The sequence below is a fragment of the Neomonachus schauinslandi genome, chromosome 5, assembly GCF_002201575.2.
Source record: "Neomonachus schauinslandi chromosome 5, ASM220157v2, whole genome shotgun sequence".
In the NCBI taxonomy this organism is placed as follows: Eukaryota; Metazoa; Chordata; class Mammalia; order Carnivora; family Phocidae; genus Neomonachus; species Neomonachus schauinslandi.
The window spans coordinates 162,282,285-162,301,914 of record NC_058407.1 but is presented as its reverse complement, the minus strand read 5'-3'; the positions used below and the strand labels follow the sequence as shown (position 1 = coordinate 162,301,914).

Genomic DNA, 19,630 nt, shown 5'->3' with positions numbered 1-19,630 from the left:
AGGTGAGATCCTGGCAAAAAGCACCCAGGAAAGGCGAATCCCGGCTCCCTCCTGGTGCTAGGGCGTAAGTCACCTCAGCTGCAGAGGCTGGAAAGGGGAGAAGAACCGCGAGCACCAGGGGGTGTGCAATTGAGTTAAAAGTTACAGGAAAGAACCTTTGCCGCCAAGGGCCAAAGAGGAAGCAATGGGCCTCGGGCACAAATTCTGGCTTTCTGTTTATTTAACTCGGAGCAGATCTGCCCATCAGCGCACGTGTGTTCGTGTGTGTGCACGCACGAGCACACACATGCACACACGCATACAGAGTCCCAGCACTTAAGGCAAATTGGCCACAGGCCAAGAGAGCAATCCCAGACCCTACAGCCTGCCTCGCACTGTGTCCTCTGGAAAACCAGCTCCACACACAGACTGGAACTGTCTGGCTCCTGCAGGCTCCGTGTCCAGGAAATCCCGCCGAGCTCCCTAATCCAGGCAGGTTACTATTACATGCTTAGGCAGCAAGGCACCCCACTCCCAAGGAACCACCTAATGAAAGCCTCATGTGTCAACTTCAGTTGCACAGACACACTCAGCCTATATCCCTCGTGCCAAAGGGATGACCTCACCGTCGGGCAAACTGGCAGGGACCCCAGAAAGAGAAGGTCGCTGTGTGGGCCAGACCTGCTCCTAATCACAGCCAGCTGGGGTGGACAGAGGCACTGCCCCATCTCCTGCTGTCCCCCAGACACCAGGGTCTGCGAGCCCGGAGGCACCGTCAGCCTATGGCTAGGAATCCCAAGTTCCAGCCCAAACACCCCATTTTTTGAGCAGTGTCCCCATAAAAGTGTCTGCCATTCCACAAGTTTCATGCCAAAGAATAGCTTAATTCAGTAAGGCCAAATCTCTGTGGAGAACCCCCAGTTACAGAAGCTAGAAAGGAAGGATATAATTAGGACCTATTTTTTTTTTTTTAACAGAAGCTCAAAAGGCCCATTAAGCAAAGGACATGAGACACAGTCCACCCATATCCAGAATGCAGTACCCCAGAAATCCCACTTACCAGCCTCATTCACAGAACTCTTAAATACACACATTTCAGCCTCAGACTGGGCATCCTTCACTTAGTTCTTTAACACTTAGGCAATTAATAAACTGCTGGAGCAATTCCTTCTACGTACATCACTGCTCTGTCTTCATGTTGCTGCATTAAATCTTTTGTAAGCAACAAAACAAAACCTCAAAGAAGCTGCGCTTCAAAAGTAAAGAAACGTGTTTTGACATGACTTCATCACCATGAAGCAGCTGATGACCTCAGCTTTTTTTTTTTTTTTTTTAAACCCGAGCTTTTGTTAAAGGAATGAATAGAAGTTCTCTACAAGAGAACTGCTTAGTCCTTTTAAGTTCTGGTAAGTTCTGCCTTTGGCATTGGTAGCTGAGTATGTAAGTTGTAAATAAATGGGCAAAACTTGGAAGCTCTTAAACTGAATCCCATATGGAGCTTTGCCCAAGTCCCGATGGATCTCTTGCACACCCGGGACACACAAGATCCCCTGGGCCTCCAAGACCTCATGGACTCAGGGAGGATTTGCGACAATGTAAAAACTCCCTGTGAGCTGAGACCCAAGGAGTGAATACGCAAAGAAGTAGGATGGACTTTGATGAAGACCCTTCCATTTCAGAGGAGTAACTCACCCACAATAGGGCTGGCTCGTTTTTATTAAATGTTGCTAATTCCATTTGCTTGTAGTCCATTTGACTAGGTTTTGTTACAGGAGTTGTGGGCGGAGAATCAAAAGCACAGAATCTTTGTCCCAAAAACGGAAGTGTAGCTTAAGATTTCTATTATTTTAAGGAGGAAACCTTTTCTGGAAATGTATCTCCGAAATGATGATGGGGGTCAGTGGAAAACAGATTTTGCTATATGATTTGCGCTTTGCTCTAGCTTTTCAGAAATATCTAAAGCAAGCAGCTAAATATAAAGCAAGGTCAAATCGGTCCTGCAAAGACATGGTGAGTCACAATCAATCAGAGTTGTAAGGACAAGGCTGGGACTGCTTATACCACTGATGAAACATCCCTTTCCTGAACCAGAAAATAAATGTCCACAGCTGCACTTGGTGGCTGGTGCTGGAGTTCATTCACCATATGGTCACCCTTATTATCATCCTTCCAGCAATTCCAGCGAGATAACAGGAGAGAGCTGGTTCTTCCAATCAGCTGCAGGCCAAGCAAACATCTCCCTACCACAGTCTTTTCCTCCAAGGGACTTCCTGACCCCATGCTCTGCTTCCTGTTTTTTCCTTGTATACTTCATGTTCTACCTGAGAGTCCCAATGCTCACCACTCTGGACCCCCTGAGGCCTGGGACTGAGCTGCTTTTCAGAGGGGGCGAGTGTGTGTTGAAAAAAAAAAAAAGAAGAAGAAGGCTTTTTCTTGGACCTTCAGCCAAGGCAGAATCTAAATGTCAGGAGGGTCACAACTGATTTGGGATAGCCTCAGGGTTTTGGAACAGGAAAGAACCTTAAAGATGTCATGTGTCACTTTTTAGAACTTTTAAAATACAGTGAAACCCTTTTCCCCAGTGAGGTTGTATATAGAAACCCAGTAAGTGAAAGAGAGAGAAAAAAAACTGTTATTATACCCATACAATGGCATATGATTTGGCCATAAAAAAAAAAAGTACAAATACATGCTATAATGTGGATAAACATTATGCTAAGTAAAAGCAGCCAGTCGCAAAGGACCACACATTGTAGGATTCCATCTTATATGAAATGTCCAGAGAGCAAATCCACAGAAACAGAAAGTAAATTAGTGGTTGCCTAGGGCTTGGGGGATAGAGGGATGTGAGGTGGCAGCTGAAAGGTCGCGTTTCTTTTTGGAGTGGTGACAATGCTCTAAAATTGATTACAGCGTGGTTACCCCAATCTGTGAATCCACTAAACGCCATTGAATCACACTGTTGAAATGGGTGAGTTTTATGGCATGTGCACTCTATCTCCGTAAAGCTATTGAACAGAGAGGGAGGAGAAGAGGAAAGATCTGTGGTGGCTGTTCCAGTGGCCAGACCACCTCCCTCACCCTGTTCCCTCCAGTGGCCCCAGAACCACCTTTGCAGGCCCCAGGGACTGCACAGAGTGTTGTTGGAACAACCTTGGTCTAGCCCTCAAATGTAAACCAAGACATGACCCCAAGCCTTTTGACCCCAAGTGCAAGGCCCTTTAAAGCCAAGGTCTCACTGATGAGCCGGGGCTCATCCTGGGGGACACGCTGTGCGCCCGGGGCTCACCGTCCATGTCCAGGCGCTGCATGATGATGGCCAGCTCCACCTCACTCGGCATGTACCCCAAAGAACGCATGGCCATTCCTAGCTCCTGCTTGGAGATGAAGCCATTCCCATCTCGGTCCAGAACCCGAAAGGCCTCTCGGATCTCTACAAGGGGAAAGCAAACAAAGTCCGATGGTCACATGGCTTGGTCTGTTGCATTGAAATTACCAGTGATCCTCTACTGAACACTCCTAACGGCCTTACAAATACTAATATGTCAGAACCCTTTAATCAGATAAAAGAGCGGCCAAAAGAGGGACAAAAGAAAGAAAGAGGAATGAAAAACAAGGAAAGGAAGAGAAGGGGTAAAGGAAAAAAGAAAACCAGCCCCAAGCATCCTTAAAACACCACAGTCGCCGCACAATTCGACGGTGGTCCCAGCGGAGACCTGTGTTCGCTGAGGACACTTCCTGGGCAGGAACGAGCAGGTTAGGTTTCAGCCTTGAGGACAGGGCTGCCTCTTAACCCGGGCACTTCGTTTGCAGAAACAAGAACAAGATTCCCCTCTGCAGGCTCGTGTATCAGCCCCCTGCTGCAGGTGGAGCTGGGCAGAAGGCTTTTTTTAACCCTGTAGGAAGACAGGAGTTACCATCCTGCTGTTTTTATTTCATCCTCTAATTTACAGCTATTTTACGGCTATAAACAACCTCAGATCAATAAGACTGTCATAAAAGCCCAAAAAAGGCATCTTTAATCACATTCTCTCCAGGCCAGCAGAGGATCTGATATCAACAAGGCCATCCCACTCAGCAGGTGATCGCCCATCCTCTGACCCCAGCCTGAGTTGTTCTGCATTTGGCCCAGAACCCCTCCCTCCAGAGCCCCCGTGGCCTGTCGGTCCTGGGTTGGCTGAGCATTAACACATCACACCGCCACGAGGCATGGTGTGGAGAATTCGAGATCAGAGTCTGAAAATGACAGGTTCATCAATGGTGTCTGAGCACCAGACTTGGCTAGCTTTGACTTTTCATCGACACTGGCCCTAACCCGTTTACCTACTGCTTCTCGAAATAGCTGACTATGCTCCTGGGCAACACCTGGAACCACACCCTTACCCAAACAAGCTCTGGCCCCTTCCCATTTGTATGAATTTTCTGGGGCTCTTGTAACAAATCACTACAAACATTGTGGCTAAAAACAACAGAAATTTCTTTTATTTTTTTAAGATGTTATTTATTTGATGGAGAAAGAGCGAGAGCACAAGCAGGGGGAGCAGCAGAGGGAGAGGGAGAAGCAGAACCCCTGTGGAGCAGGGAGCCCGACATGGGGCTCGATCCCAGATCATGACCTGAGCCCAAGACAGACACGTAACCGACTGAGCCACCCAGGCGCCCAACAACAGAAATTTCGTCTCTCACAATCTGGAAGCCGAGGTATGAAATCAGGATCACTGGACCAAAATCAAGTTGGGGACAGGGCTGTGCTCTCCTAGGGCAGAATCTGTCCCTTGCCTCTTCCAGCTTTGGGTGGTTGCCGGCATTCCTTGGTTTGTGGCCAGGTCCCTCCAATCCCTGCCTCTGTGGCCACATCACCTTTTCCTCTTTTTTTTTTTAATAAAGATTTTATTTATTTGATAGAGAGAGAGAGCACAAGCAGGGGGAGTGGCAGGCAGAGGGAGAGAGAGAAGCAGGCTTCCCACTGAGCAAGGAGCCTGATGCAGGGCTCGATCCCAGGACCCTGGGATCAGGACCAGAGCTTAAGGCAGACGCCTAACCGACTGAGCCACCCAGGCACCCCACTTTTCCTCTTCTGTCTGTGATCTTCCTCTGCCTTCCACTTCTAAGGACACTTGTGATGGCATTTAGGACCCACCCAGATAACACAGGAGAAGCTCCCCATCTCAAGACCCTCAGCTTAATATCTGCAAAAGCCTTTTTTTTTTCCCCCAAGGAAATATTTACAAGTTCCAAGGTTGAGGACCTGATACCTCTGGGGCCCGATTTTCAGACTGCTGCCCTCTCCCATCCCAGGATTTCCACCTGGAATGCCTTGCCTTCCTCTTTAGCTGCCCAAATCCTGTTGGTCCTTCAAGGCTGAGTAAGGAACCGTGGGTTCCACAAAAATGTCTTTGCCCACCATGGCCAGTGTCTCTCCCTCTCTGCTCCTGTTCAGTGGTTCGTTCGTTCCTTTCTCATGACGTCAGCCCATCCCATCTAAAGACACGATGGTTGGTGCAGAAATCATACATCTCTTGTATGTATCATTGTATGTGTCTTGTATGTATCTTACATGTATCAGAAATCACCTCTTCATACACTTAATTCATCTTTGTATTCCCACTGACACTTTGAAGGAGGCATTACACAGACCGCTGTTCAATGGATGATGGGTCTCAATAGGTAGGGCTCGTGTATTAGTAGCAAATTCACTATCAATACTAATTCTGCACGTTCAGTGCTTTCTGAGACTAAGTGTGGGCTCCAGCAGACAGAAGACCAGCCTGTGAGCTGGGACCCTAGGCTCCTGGCCAGGCGCATTAGCTAATTAGGTCCGAAGCCAAACCCTGAGGCCTCAGATTGTTCATGTGTAAAATGAGCTGGGTTGGCCACGAGGATCCCCAAGGTCCTTCCAGACCTTTTCTGGGGATCTGTGGACATTGTTAAAGTGTTTAAGAGAAGAACAGGAAGCCTGTGTTCTCTTTCATACCCTATTAATCTACTGTTCAAACACCCCTCTTTTTTCCATTGAGGATAAAGAAAAAATTTCAGTCTGGTCCAAATTCTGAATCAAGGGGTTTGTCTGCACTTTTAGGCTTTTCTCGCCCATGAAACATGCCCAAGATTCCCTCAGGCAGACATATGTTTTCCTACCAAGTCCCAGGTGGCCCGGAAAGAGCTTAGAGTCACTGCTCAGCATGAGGTCATGGCACACAACACTCAAGGACAGTGGGGCGGAGACCATGGCCTCACATGGCCTGAGCCCAGATGCCGAGGGCAGGCGGATGCAGATGCAGGGTCTCCCGAGGTGGGAGTCAGCCCACAAGGAAGTCAGTCTGGCCCTACACTACACCCAGGGCAGGCTTCTCCCTCAGCCTCGAAGGCCCCCATCTGAAAAACGAGTTGGGTTGGCTCTCCTTCTAGCCTCTCTAATGGGGCTCCACTTCAGAGCTGGCATATACCATGCAATAGTAGGAAATGTCAGATGATGACAGGGGCCTGGCCTGGAGTCAAAGAAGAGGCGCCAGGGTCTTAGGTGGGCCACCTGGATGACCGGCTGCACGCTGAGCTCGGCCCCTTGTCCTCCTTTCCTGAGGCACATCTCCACTCGCCGTCCCTCTGACTCAATCCCGAGCTCCCTGGCTGTTTCGATCACTCCGACAGGGCAATTCCCTTCTGTTGACAGGGTGACAGAGTCTGGCCTCATTCCTGTGATCCCCCTGCATATGCCCTAGATCTCACAAATGAACAAGGCTGTATCCTTACACTGGACACCCCGGAGAGGCCTGATCGAGGATGTGTGTGAACTTGGCCTAGAAATAAAGGCCTTTATGGGTGTGCCTCCCGACCCCCACCTCACTGCCTGGGCTACTCCTAAAGCCACCTCACCTTTGGGCTGCAGGAGTCAGACGGAGGCCACCACAGAGCTGGCCTGCCGGGAAGGGACGTGATCCCTTGAGGCTTCACACCCCCATAGTTTGCCGTCTGCAGTAAGTAAGCAGGCCAGCCCTGCTCCAGCCCAAAACAGCACAGCACAGGTAAAAACCAGCTCAGAGTTCTGTTTTTTGCGGCCCCCAGGTAAGTGGGACAAAGCTGCCCTTCGCTGTTTGCCCAGAATTTCTGATCCTGGCTCCCAAGTAGAGAGAGAGACAGAGAGAGAGAGAGACAGAGAGAGAGAGAGAGAGAGTGTGTGTGTATGTGTGTGTGTGTGTGCAGACAAAGCTCACTAACTTCATTTTCTTTCAAAATAACAGAGGGTGGAAAAAAAGTACAAAACTAGAAATCCATAATGGGAGCCTCTGGAGATTTAATCTTTCCAGGGGAGGGAACACCCAGGCAAATGAGAAGCTTATTAGAAGGAAATGGGTCTTGCAGCCGGAGACATGTGATGTGTGCCTCGTTTTATTTTTATTTTTAATAGCAGAACAGGGTGTGAGAAATATGCCCATAAAACCAGCAGAGACACAGAAACAGGCCGGATCCCCCTGCCTATGGCTACAGGCAGCCTGCGGGCAACACGGAGGGGCCCTGGCCACTCTCCACATCCTTGGGAAGTGAGGACCACAGATCAGGCTTCAGGAACAACCCCGTAATGTGGTGTGCTTTTCGCTGGAATTTATCCCCTCTCTGGGCTAAAGTCCCCGGTGCTTCAGAGTTACATAAGCGTGCTGTGCTTTTGGTCTTTAAGTTAGTTTCATGCTCATATCAGAAACTGGCACGGCAATTCGCCCACCAGCAAGAGGCCTTTGCAGATTCCAGAAGGGGCCACGGTGATGGCGATGAGAGCCCGGCCAACCACCATTTTGTGGACCATGAAAGGTAGCATCATACGACACACCTTCTGGCAGAAGGAATCCCCTCTCTGCATATGGGATCTCCCAGAACAAAGTCTGCATTCCCACAGGGATCTGCACCTCTCCTCCCTGATATTCTGGAGCCAAGCAAGGTCTGGACTAGAAATCAAGCTGCTCTAGAGCCCAAGACATTTACTTCTTGTTACACCAGCAAGTGTGTCTTCTTAAAACCATCAGAGACACCACTGGTACCACCGGCATCCCAACCCAGTGCCCCCTAAGAACCAGGCTTCAGTTCCATGATGCGCCACCCCCCCCCCCCCAGGGACATGGCCAATTCGGGCACGAACAACGGCAGAGGCACGGCCATCATACAGAACAGACTCATCAGGCAGGCCGCCCCAATAAAGTGTGCATCAGATGAAAACCAGACACCAGCCAGAGTCAATCTTTGTTGGCTAATGAATTCGTTGGCCTTGAAGAATCGGCTGAAATTCACGGCGCTAATTTGCAAACTCCGAATCGGTAATGAAGAACAATGGTTTTTCCTACCTCAACCCCTGTTAGATGCGAAATCTGTCTAGTCTCCACAGAAATGTGTCTTTAGGAAGAATGTGGGCTTTAAGCACAAGAAGCGATAGATCTATTAATGAGCAAGATGCATTTTGTTGATACACATCATTGAGAAATGGCAAAACTGGAGACATGCGACTCAGCAAGGTAATTATTGAACACCAACATAAGTGCACCAGAAAACACAAGATAGGAACCTCAAGGTCTTTATTCAGAGGAATTAATAGGACAGGGACTGAGTCAATGACAAAAGAGATCTAGAAGAATCTCCATCTGCTCTGTGAAAGACAAATGAATATTTAGAGATGATTAATACAGCCGTTCATTCACTGAAGAGTTGCTGTTTACTTACTGCATGCCATATGCCGTGCTAGAATAGTTAGGTAGCAAAAGAAACTTTCCAAGCTATAAGAAGCTTATATTCTAGTTGGAGAGACAGAGAGGAGATGGGATAGTCACAGCAGAGAATGACAAGAGCAATCTACAAGCCTACAGAAAACCCATGGATATCCTTCCATATGAGAGAGCCAACTCTTGTGACAGGGTTATTCCAGAATCTTCTGACATTGAGAGATGAGGGCAAGAAGCGCACGAGGGCAAGATCACAAAGGGCCCCGGGGAGCCATCCGAGCGGTACCCTGCAGACCACGCGTTGGCAAATGATGGCCCGTGGCCAAATGTGGCCCGCCACCTGCTTTGAAAATAAAGTGTTTCTGGAACGCATCATTTACACGCTGTCTATGTCTGCTGCCTACTGGGTAGGGCTCTGGTACTACACAAATAAAACTGAGAAGTTGTGACAGGGATGGTTTGGCCCCCAAGGCCTGAAACAGTCCACTTTGGCCTTTTATAGTTAGTTTGTAAACTCCTGCTGCAGGCCACGGAAACCTCAGTGGTTATAAATTAAAAAAAAAAAAAAAAAAAAGAAAGGATCAGATTTTTTTTTTAAGATTTTATGTATTTATTTGAGAGAGAGAGAGAGAACACAAATGGTGGGGAGCACCAGAGGGAGAAGGACAAGGAGACTCCATGCTGAACACAGAGCCCAATGCAGGGCTCAGTCCCAAGACCCTGAGATCATGACCTGAGCCCAAATCAAGAGTTGGACGCTTAACCAACTGAGCCACCCAGGAGCCCCAGGATCAGATTGATTTTTGAAACTGAGGGATCTGGCACCCAGGTGGCTGAGAGGTGAGAAGCAGAGCCCTCACCAGGAGGCCTCACCACAGAGTCTACAAGAAGATGAGAAGCCTGAGCTTGGCAACGTGGAGTTGCTAGCAGGGTCCGAGGGACTTTTCTAGGTGGTCAGCCGGGAGGGCTCAGGTGTCCGGGGTTTAGGAGAGGGGGGCTTTGAGGATGATGCTGGGGTTTCTAGTTGGCCTGATGGGGTTGAGGGCTGATGGCATTAACTGAGAGAATTCAGGAGGAAGCACGTGTTTTCAGAGTGGTAAGGGAAGGGGCGTTTCAGCCACATGGAGTACAGGGCGAGGAGAGATACCCGGGCAGCCAGGTTTGGTGAGCATTTGGAAATAAGGGACTAGCTATTGCTGACTAGTAATACTGAGTATACAACCAGAATGGAAAATGGGAACAGAATGACCATAATTGCATATAAAACGCTGGTTCAATCCCAGTGTGGGTTTTAGTGTGAACGAGTTCCAATTTAATTCTACTCAATCAGTCCGCAAATACAACTAGTTGTTTTCAATAATTAGGGAACACAGGGGCGAGGGTTCCAACAGCCAGGGAGGGGTTCAGGGTCCCCAAGGAGGACCTTTGTGCCGGGAGGAGGCAGGGTCAGAAGTGTTCTGCATTGAATAACACTGACTGGGGACGGGTCAGGTGGATGGGGCAGGGTGGGGCTCGGCACTGCTCTGTACAGCGCGCTTTATTACGCTGGATTTTTTTTCTTGGTACTGTCTTCAAAGGGCTAAAGGAGCCTCACTCCTAGGTTATTTGCTGTTTGAGGTGTGACTGCATCCATTTCAACAAGTGCTCGTTCATTGGGCTTCTTCCACAGATTCAGATGGTAATGAACGCTACAGTGGAACACAACAGAGTCACAGTTAAGAGGGGTCCCAACCCTGGAGGCATTTCTGTATTTCTTTGCTCATTTATCTGTTTAAGTGGAGTCGTGTTTCGCAAAGGAGCCTTAAAGGACGGAAGGTTTACCTGAGGAAAAAAGAGGATGCACAGGAGAGAGGAGAGAGAAGCCAACATAGAAAACACCCGGAAATACACAGGGAGGAGCTATGTTGCCTACTGACGTGTTAGGATTTCAAATCCATGTCTTGCAAGCTTGTTTGGGGCAAAGCTGTTTGTGGTTTGAATTTGTTTTGAATGACTTGTTTTGATGAAACTGTTTTGAAGTTGAATATTAGGACCTTCTTATCCAACTCTTGCACCTGAAGCTGAGAGGACCATTGCGCCCTGGACACCATAGTAATGGCAATGGCGTCCATCACATGATGGACCAAGAGGTGCGACCGGTTACTTGAGAGTATTTGGTCTGGGCGAGGCTACTCTTTGCTGATCTGTATAGCTTTCCAAAGATCTTGAGACACTTGCTGCTGCCATGGCCAGGCTACTCTTGGTTAGCGGTGGTGTTTAAACCGTGCCGCAGTCTCAAGAAGAGAAGGGACCTCTGTTCCTGCCTTGGTGGGGTTTCTCCTCGTAGGCAGTGGGGCAAGCCATGTAACAGTCCCTGGAGTAATAACCTTCAGAGCAGCCTACCTTGCCTGCCAACACAGGTACCATCACCTGCTAGCTATGTGCCCCAGCAGTGAATGATACCCAACTTTTAGTTGGAAGGACTGACCCTACTGAGAACCAACTCATAGAAAGGTACACCTCCAACTAAATTTGGGTTTTATTTCTTTCATCTCCCCTTTGCCTGAACAATAGCATAATAAATCTATCACTAGCTTAAAGTATGTTATTTCTTTACTGGGTTATTAGGAGACATATGCTTTGTTGGCTTATGAAATATTATTATTATAAATTATAATTCCCACAGTGAACCTGATTAAATAAATTATTGGCAAAGGCGATCTCAGCCTCTGAGCATAATTTGTCCTGAACAAAGCAAGGTGAGCCTTAGGAGAGCCTGGAAGGAGGCTGAGAATCGTAGTCAATGCGACAAAGAGGGCTTTCCAGCAGGGGCATGGCATGAGCAAGGGGGCAGAAGTGATGCGCTCTTTGGGTCCAGGTTCCTGGTTGCAGGCAACGACTGCTGTTAGAGGCACCTGCAAAAGGATATGGCTGGCAATGGTCACCATCCCTCCCAGACAGCATCATTGCCTCTGTGATCTAAGGCTAGAATCCGGAGTTGAGCACTGAGGCCCTAGACTCGTCCTGAGTCACTGGTAAACCCTGGGAGCAGACAAGAGGCAGTGTTGAAAAACATCGAAGGCCCAACACTCAAGGCTGGTGGGCCAGTGATGCGCTGCTCATATTGTGTATCTCAGGTTTCCCCATGCTCCTGGCCAATTTCATTACCTCATGACCCAAATGGCACCTTGAATTTAAAAGCAAAGCCAACTCCTTGCCTAGCCAGCATTCAGAAAGAAAAGCATCTCAGTGACTTACTAAGTGGTGAAATTAGACAAAGACTCAGTATCCCAGGTCATGAAAAAATAATCATTTCTTTCCTAAAACTGGGTGGTACAAGGCAGTCAGGAAGTTAGGGGCATTTCAAAGGGTTTAAGAGCTAGGACAGAGTTTATCTGTCCCCAAATTTTATACTTGCACAGATAAAGCTGAATGGATTTCGGCATGCCAGGTTGCTTAAGCTGATGGAAAATTCCCCAACAGTACAAGAACAAAGCAAATTAGACCAGACACTAACAATGAAAGCCCATCCCAGCCAGGGGCACCCCATGTTGGACAGAATGTTCTAGGCAGAGCTGAAAGGAAAATCATTAAAATTAGATGTGAATATGTATGAGGGTGAGAATGGCTGGAGGGTCTTTAGACAAAAAGACATTCTGAGTGAAGAGAGAGAAGAAGGGCAGTTTTCTGTCTTGAGAGGTTCTGGACCTGACCTCTGGGGTCAAAAGACCAGAGCTGGACCCGCCCAGGAATGGAACATTTCCCAGGTTACACATTGATGTATGCTTCTTATGAAAAATGCCCCCAAAATGTATAAGGAAAAAAAAATAATCTAATTCACCAGTCAGCAATAATCATGCTTAATATATTAGGGCATTTTATTCCAAACTCTTTACATACAAATATTCTTAATTAAATTTGGATCCTGCACTCTCTATAGCTTTATTTTTTTTCCATTTAACACACAACCATTTCGATCTTCCATGTTGTTTATTAGTCTTTAAAACATCATTTCTGATGGCTACATAGTATCCCATATTATGCCTACAGCCCAACTGAGTTCCCCAAACTCCTAGTGTGGGACATTCAGATCATTTCTACTTTTAAATAATGCTGCCATGGAAATCTTTGTAGGGAAATTTTCATGAGTGTTGATGATCCTTTCCTTAAGATGATATCCCAGGAATGGAATTCCCGGGTCAAAGGGCAGGAACATTTTAAGGCACTTCATACATATTGACAAGTTGCCCACTAGGATCCATTTCTACTCACTTCTGACACCAACTGGCAGGGGTGGGGGGGGGCGTCCCATGCCAACTAATTCTCCAACTCTCTGGATACCAATCCAGCATCCAACGATTTCATCCACCCGTGACGGTAACTACTCACAGTTAGTGCAGACCCCACGGGTCAGGCCCCACAGACCTCGCCTCACCTCAGACGCAAGTCGCAAGTCAGGCCACCCATACTTCTGACTGACCAGCAGCTCTAAAGTCTGGGGTTCCCACAAACCCACCTGGAATTTGATCATTTGCTAGAATGGCTCCCAGAACTCAGGAAAGCTCTTTACTAACACTTCCTGGTTTGTTATAAGGGATGCAACTCAGGACAGCCGAATGGAAGAGATGCCCAAGACAAGGTACGGAAGGGGCCCGAGCGGGCGTGGAGCTTCCATACCCTTTCTGGACACACAACCCTCCCAGCACCTCAGTGTGTTCACCAGCCTGGAAGCCCTCTGAACCCTGTTATTCAGGGTTTTCATGGAGATTCCACAATGTGAGCATGGCTGATGCAATCACTGGCCACTGGTAATGGAACTCAATTCTCCAGCCCTCTCCTGGATGTTGGGGCCTGGGGCTAAAAGCTCCGACCCTCTCATCACACCTTGGTCTTTCTGGCAACCAGCCCCCATCCTGCAACTATCCAAGGACCCGAGCCACCAGTCATCTGGTTAGCCACTCCAGAGGTTCCAAGGACTTTAGGAGCTTCCAGAACCAGGGAAGAAGCTCAAATATCTATTTCCTATTTTATCACAATATCACACTCTCCAGAGGCAGGATCAATTATCCCCATCCTCCATTTCACGCCATTTTTATGTACAGAATCCCAATCTCCTATGAGATATACGTTTCATCCAGCTATCACTTAGAGAGTCTTTTGTTCCTGAAGTTCAAGATCCAGATGATTGTAAAGGGGGGCTTCAAGGGGAGGAAGACAATTCAGATATCGTCTGAAAAGACCTGCAGGGTAGTCACAGACTTTGAGTAAACCCCACACTCAGCACAGGCCTGGCCCAAAGGAGGTGTCCAGGAACACGAGTGTGCACGTGCATGCGCACACACACACACACACACACACACACACACACACACACAGGCCACTGACACAACAGAGCTGAGGCTCAGAGGGGAAGAGAGCTCCCCTGACACGAGAAGACTGGGGAGTGTGGGAAGAGCTGTGCTCCCGACCCCAGACTGGGACTGCTTCTGGGGCAGGATGCTGGGCAGTTTGTCCCAGGAGGAGACAGACCATCTCCCACGGCCAAGCAGACCAAACAGCCTCACGGGGACAAGTCTGGTGCCTCCGCACGAAAGGAGCCATTTCTCACACAGCAACAAGCACCTTCTCAGCGAAAAAGAGGCAAACCGCCCAAGACAGAAAGTAGGCACCGGATCACTTGGCACGAAAGCAATATTGCAAGCAGCAAATTGAGTGGAATTTATCTGTGAACAACATGGTAATAATCAATACAATTAATTCTTCATTAAGTCATGCTGTTCCTTGTGCTATAAACCTTAATATCCTGAGATCAGAGAATAATTAACATCTGAGAAAACAAAACCATTTTGTGGATTTAGCGCCCATGTGGAGGCCAAAAGAACATGATCCAAGTTTCAGAAATAAACCAGAAGCAAAGTGGGTGGAGAGAAGGAGGCGACCTCTCAGGAGTGGCTCACACCCCATCCCCTCCCCGGGGTCTTAGGAATTCTCTTGAGAAGGAAAATCTCTCTTCGGATTATTTAGCTCAGCTCAATCCAACAAATATTTCTTGGGCGCCTACTGTGTGTCAGGCACCATTCTAGGTGCTGGGGGCCATGCCCAGGAAACCAAAGTAGAATAGCAAGTAGGACGTCCGACTGGGAAGAGGTGGGGTCTGCACGGAATCCGCAGTGGGAAGGGAACGTGGAGGACGGCTTAGCAGCTGGAAGTCAGATTCTCTCTCCGACCCTTGCAGGCTATCATTCTAGACACCAAGTCTTTCCCCTTGACCTCTGTCATCTCTCCTAGGCTGGAAACAGAAAATAACTTTATAACTGAAGACCAACATCTAAGCCCAAGAAAACACGAGGGGCTCTGATTGTCTTTCTTTTTTAATGAGGAAAAGATTATTATTGTTAAAGGCGATACAGCTTTGTTTTGATTCTGCGGGTTCATGCGGAGGGAAAAGGCTCTGTACAGCCCAGCACGCAGGGCTCAAGAAGAGCCAGGAGGGAGGCCTGGGGTTGAACCTGGGGTGGGCTCTTCTGTGCGACCCACTACAGTAAGGGGAGTTTACTGAGTTCTAGGTTGCTCAGCACACCCATCCATCCTTAGATGACAAGGAAGGGAAGGGCGACCCAAACAAAGACAGCAAAAGGGCATGTCATGGGCACCTGCAGAGCAAAACCCTACAAAAGTTTCATGCTCCGTTATGAAAACTGATGCCTCATATCCTCTCCCTTGCCAGGGGAAGCCAGCAAGAGACACAGCCTTTTTATTCCAACCCACAGTATGAAATGCACTGCACATCATGACAGATGCATAATGCAGCTATCATACTCTTAGAAGGTGTGTGTGTGTGTATATATTAGGTTGAACCATATAAAATTGCTTTTGTATAGGTAACAAATGGTCAAATATCAGCAATTTCTTCTGGTTCCAACCACCGTGTAATGGCTAACATTGATTATGTGCTCAGTCTATACCAGGCGCTGCTCTAAGCACTCCTGGAATATTAGCTCATTTATTCCTCACAATAGCTCATGAGGAGGGTTCTGTCATTACCCTTCACCCCAGGCCACGTGGTTGTGTCAGGACAGTGATCGGAACCCAGGCCTTCCGGTCCCAGCGTCTGCACTCCTAAACCTCATTTTCTACCTCTTCAAACACACACTTCCCAAAATGGTACACACCGTTTTCTAGGTGGGACACGCTCTGGTATTTCCTATTCTATGTCTTTCTTCTTTTTGACGCACACCCCAGTTCACTCAACTGATCTTGCTATGCAGGAAGAGTTCAGGACCCACACTTGGGGAAGCCCTGGACTATGCCTGTCTTGGCTTCCCCAGGACAGACTCTGTCTCGTTACTACTCGCTGGTACTAACAGCATCACCACATCAGACTCTCCCCCAGCAGCCTCCTGAGCTTGTCCTAGGATCTCTCTGTCGCCCCTGAATCAATGCCCTCCTCTATCACGGCTCCGGTGGTGGGATCGTCTTGTTTCCTACTTCTCCACTGAGCAATTAGCTTCCATTCACTGCTGGCGACACCGCACGCACTCCCCACCTCCATACCACCATCTACTCAACAACCACCTTCCTGGAGCCCCCAAGGGATGTCACCTTGGGGGTGACAAAGAAAAGAACAAAGAAAAGTCTGTGTTTTTGTAAACCCTATGGGCCCACCAATCTTAACACCTGACACCCGTGGAATGATAGCTTTAGTCCTTGCAGGCCTAAACCCCCCAGCTGCCTGCCCCTGCCATCCTCCCCATCTGGAAGAACCTCAGCCACAGACTGGGGAGGACACAGAAGCAGGCAGCCTCCACTGGCCACAGGCATCCACCAGTCTTCCAGGCTGACCCCAGCAGCATAAGAGGTCAGCGACGGTCCCATGTGTTTACCTTGACTTCTCCACTCCTAACTCATTAATTTTGCAGCATCTTCGACCAAGGCAGGTCCCATGCCTAAAACAGGGTCCAGAAGACTCCTAGCTGCCGATGGCGGGGAGCACACTTTGCCTGGGGACCTCAGCCCCCGAAACAAAAATTCTCATAAAGTCATCTTCCAAATCATCCATGGCCCTGGGACTCAGGGCAAAATGACAAAGGGTGGGAGTTAGAGAAATTGGCTCTACTCCAGAAAATGATTCCCCTTCTGTTGTGTAATCTTTCAATTCTAACTCATCGAACCTGTCTTTCCTTTTCCCACATGCAAGGACACACAGAAACATGGCCCAAGTCTCATTCCCGCCGGCCTCACAAACAGACTCACCTCAGAAAAGGCAGCCTGATGAATTGTGAGGCAACGTGAGCCCAAGCCTCCCTGGGAAAGGGTGCAAAGGACAAGCCTCCCTCCTTTCTCTCACTGAAGTCCCCCAAAGCAGCCTTCCCATCAGCTCCCTGCCACATTCCTTCCTACTCCATTTGGCCATCCCGATCACTGATAAAGAGCCTGGATATGAAAGAAATTGTTCTCCGCTGCAGGCTGCATAAATATCCCATTATCAATAGGAAGCAATTAATTTGCTTAAAATTGCCAACTCTCTAATTTTGTTTTAACATGCTGCTTCTCTATCAAAATGAGTCTGCACCTTTGAAAAGACTATTTTCAAAGCCTCACAATGGCCCTAGTGTGAGAAATAACACTGAAATCAGTGTTTCTGAGGCAGAAACTGACCCCAGGCCGGCCCTCCACAATGAAAAGGGCAGCTCAGAAAAGGAGGAAAACTGCTTTAGGAATTCTACCCAGAAACTTAATCCTAAGTGAGTCACAAGGGAGTAAGCCAACTAGTCCAGAACACACACGTGCATGCACGCGCACTTGCACGCACGCACACGCACACACACACACACCATTCCTGATTTCTCCTCAAGAGCAGGCGATCTTGCTGGGAGGAAGCTAAGGGGCCACGCACGTCCATGTGGACTTTTGGATCGTGGAAGTAAACAGCAGAATAAAGGCAACATTTCAACCCATGGAGAAAAAGACGGATTACTTAATACATGGGGCTGCAATAATCAGTTGAGAACTTGGAAATTACTAAGTTATGATTGTACATCACACATCTACCCAAATCTACTTCTGAAAAGTTAAAAAAATGAAAGGAATTAAAACAATACATTGGACAACAAAAGAAGGCCAGGGGACCTGCGTGGGATGGAGTGAGTGAGGGGGGAAAGAAGTAGGTGGTGACATCACAGAGACAAGGGCGGGAAGGAAGATTGCGTAGGACCTCGTAGGCCGTTTCAGCACTCTGCGTTTTACTTTGAGTGAGGTGGGAGCCATAGCAGGTTGCTGAGCAAAGGAGTGATGTGGTCTCATGTGTGTGTTAAAAGGATGCCTCTGCCCAAGGAAAACATACAGATGGCCAATATGTACATAAAAAGGTGCTTAACATCACCAATCACCAGGGAAATGCAAATCGAAGCCACAATGAGGTATCACCCCACACGTGTCAGAATGGCCATTACCGCCAAGACAAGAAATAGCACGTGTTGGCGAGGCTCTGGAGAAAAGGGAGCCCTTGTGTTCTGTGGGTAGGAGAGTCAATTGGTGCAGCCATGGTGGAAAACAGCATGGAGTTTCCCCCCAAAATTAAAAATAGAACAGCCCTATAATCCAGCAATCCCATATCTGGGTATTTATCCAAAGAGAATGAAAACACTGACTCAAAAAGATATAGGCCCCCTCCTGTTCAATGCAATACTATGTAGAGCGACCAAGAGATGGAAACAACCCAAGTGTCCATCTGTGAATGAATGGATAAAGAAGATGGGGTAATGGAGTATTACTCAGCCATCAAAAAGAATGAAATCTTGCCATTTGCAATGACGTGCATAGACCTTGAGGGCCTTACGCTAAGTGAAGTAAGTCACAAAGAGAAAGGCAAATACCATATAACCTCACTTTGTTTTGGAATTCAAAAACAAACAAACAAAATGAACTCACAGAGACATAGAACAGATGGGTGGTTACCAGAGATGGGAAGAGTGGTGCTCAGTCAGTTAAGCGGCCAACTTTTGATTTCAGCTTAGGTCATGATCTCAGGGTCCTGGGGCTCGATCCCCTGTGCTCAGTGGCGAGTCTGCTTGAGGATTTTCTCTCTCCCTCTGCCCCTCCCCCTGCTCACACTTTCTCTCTCTTTCTCAAATAAATCTTAAAAAAAAAAAAAAAGTTTAAAAAAAAGGTACAGGTGGGCGGAGCAAGATGGCGGAGGAGTAGGAGACCTGGATTTCGTCTCCTCTCAGGAATTCAGCTGGATAGGGATCAAACCATTCTGAACACCTACAAACCCAACAGGAGATCGAAGAAAAGAATAGCAACAACTCTCTCATCAGAAAAGCGACCACTTTCTGGAAGGTAGGACGTGCGGAGAAGTGAATCCGAGGCGATATTCGGGAGGATAGACGGCGGGGGAGGGGCCTCATTCAGCTGCTTCTGGCAAGTGATAGAGCCGCGGAGCACAAAATCGGAACTTTTAGAAGTCTGCTCCGCCGAGGGACGTCTCTCTGGTGGCTAAGCGGGGGGTGGAACCCTCCGGGACAGTGTGGTCTCAGGACCCACGGGTCACAGAAAGACTGGGGGTGCCTGAGTGTGGCAGAGCTCCCAGGTATCGGAGCAGGGAAGCCGGCTGCAGAGGCGGAGCCCAGGCGCGGGCTCTCAGCTCGGGGTTGCCATAAACTGGGATCCGCGGCACAGTCGGGCCCCTGCTCCTCCAGCAGGGACCCAACAAGCGGCAGATCCGGGGAGACTCACCTTCCTCCCCCGGGAGGAGCCGCGCGGGAGTGCGCTGCAGGGATCTGCTGGGTTTGGAGACTCCACCCGGGGTCGGGTGCCAGAGATAGAAACGCGCGGTCACAGGCAGGGTGAGCACGGAGTGCGGCTGGAGACCGGGGAGACGGGAGTGACTGACGGCTTTTCTCTGGGGGTTCACTGAGAAGCGGGGCCCCGAGTTCTCGGCTCCTCCGCGGCGGAGATTGGGAGGCCGC

The 19,630-nt window shown here is 48.6% G+C and overlaps 1 protein-coding gene across 1 annotated transcript in view; it reads right to left on the bottom strand.

Moving 5' to 3' along the window:
- Positions 1-19,630, bottom strand: part of CALN1 (calneuron 1) — a 477,016-nt gene that overhangs the window by 237,320 nt on the left and 220,066 nt on the right. Inside the window, exon 3 of the mRNA XM_021700534.1 lies at positions 3,269-3,412. Coding sequence (XP_021556209.1) covers positions 3,269-3,412 — 144 coding nt within the window. The remainder of the gene's footprint in view (positions 1-3,268; positions 3,413-19,630) is intronic.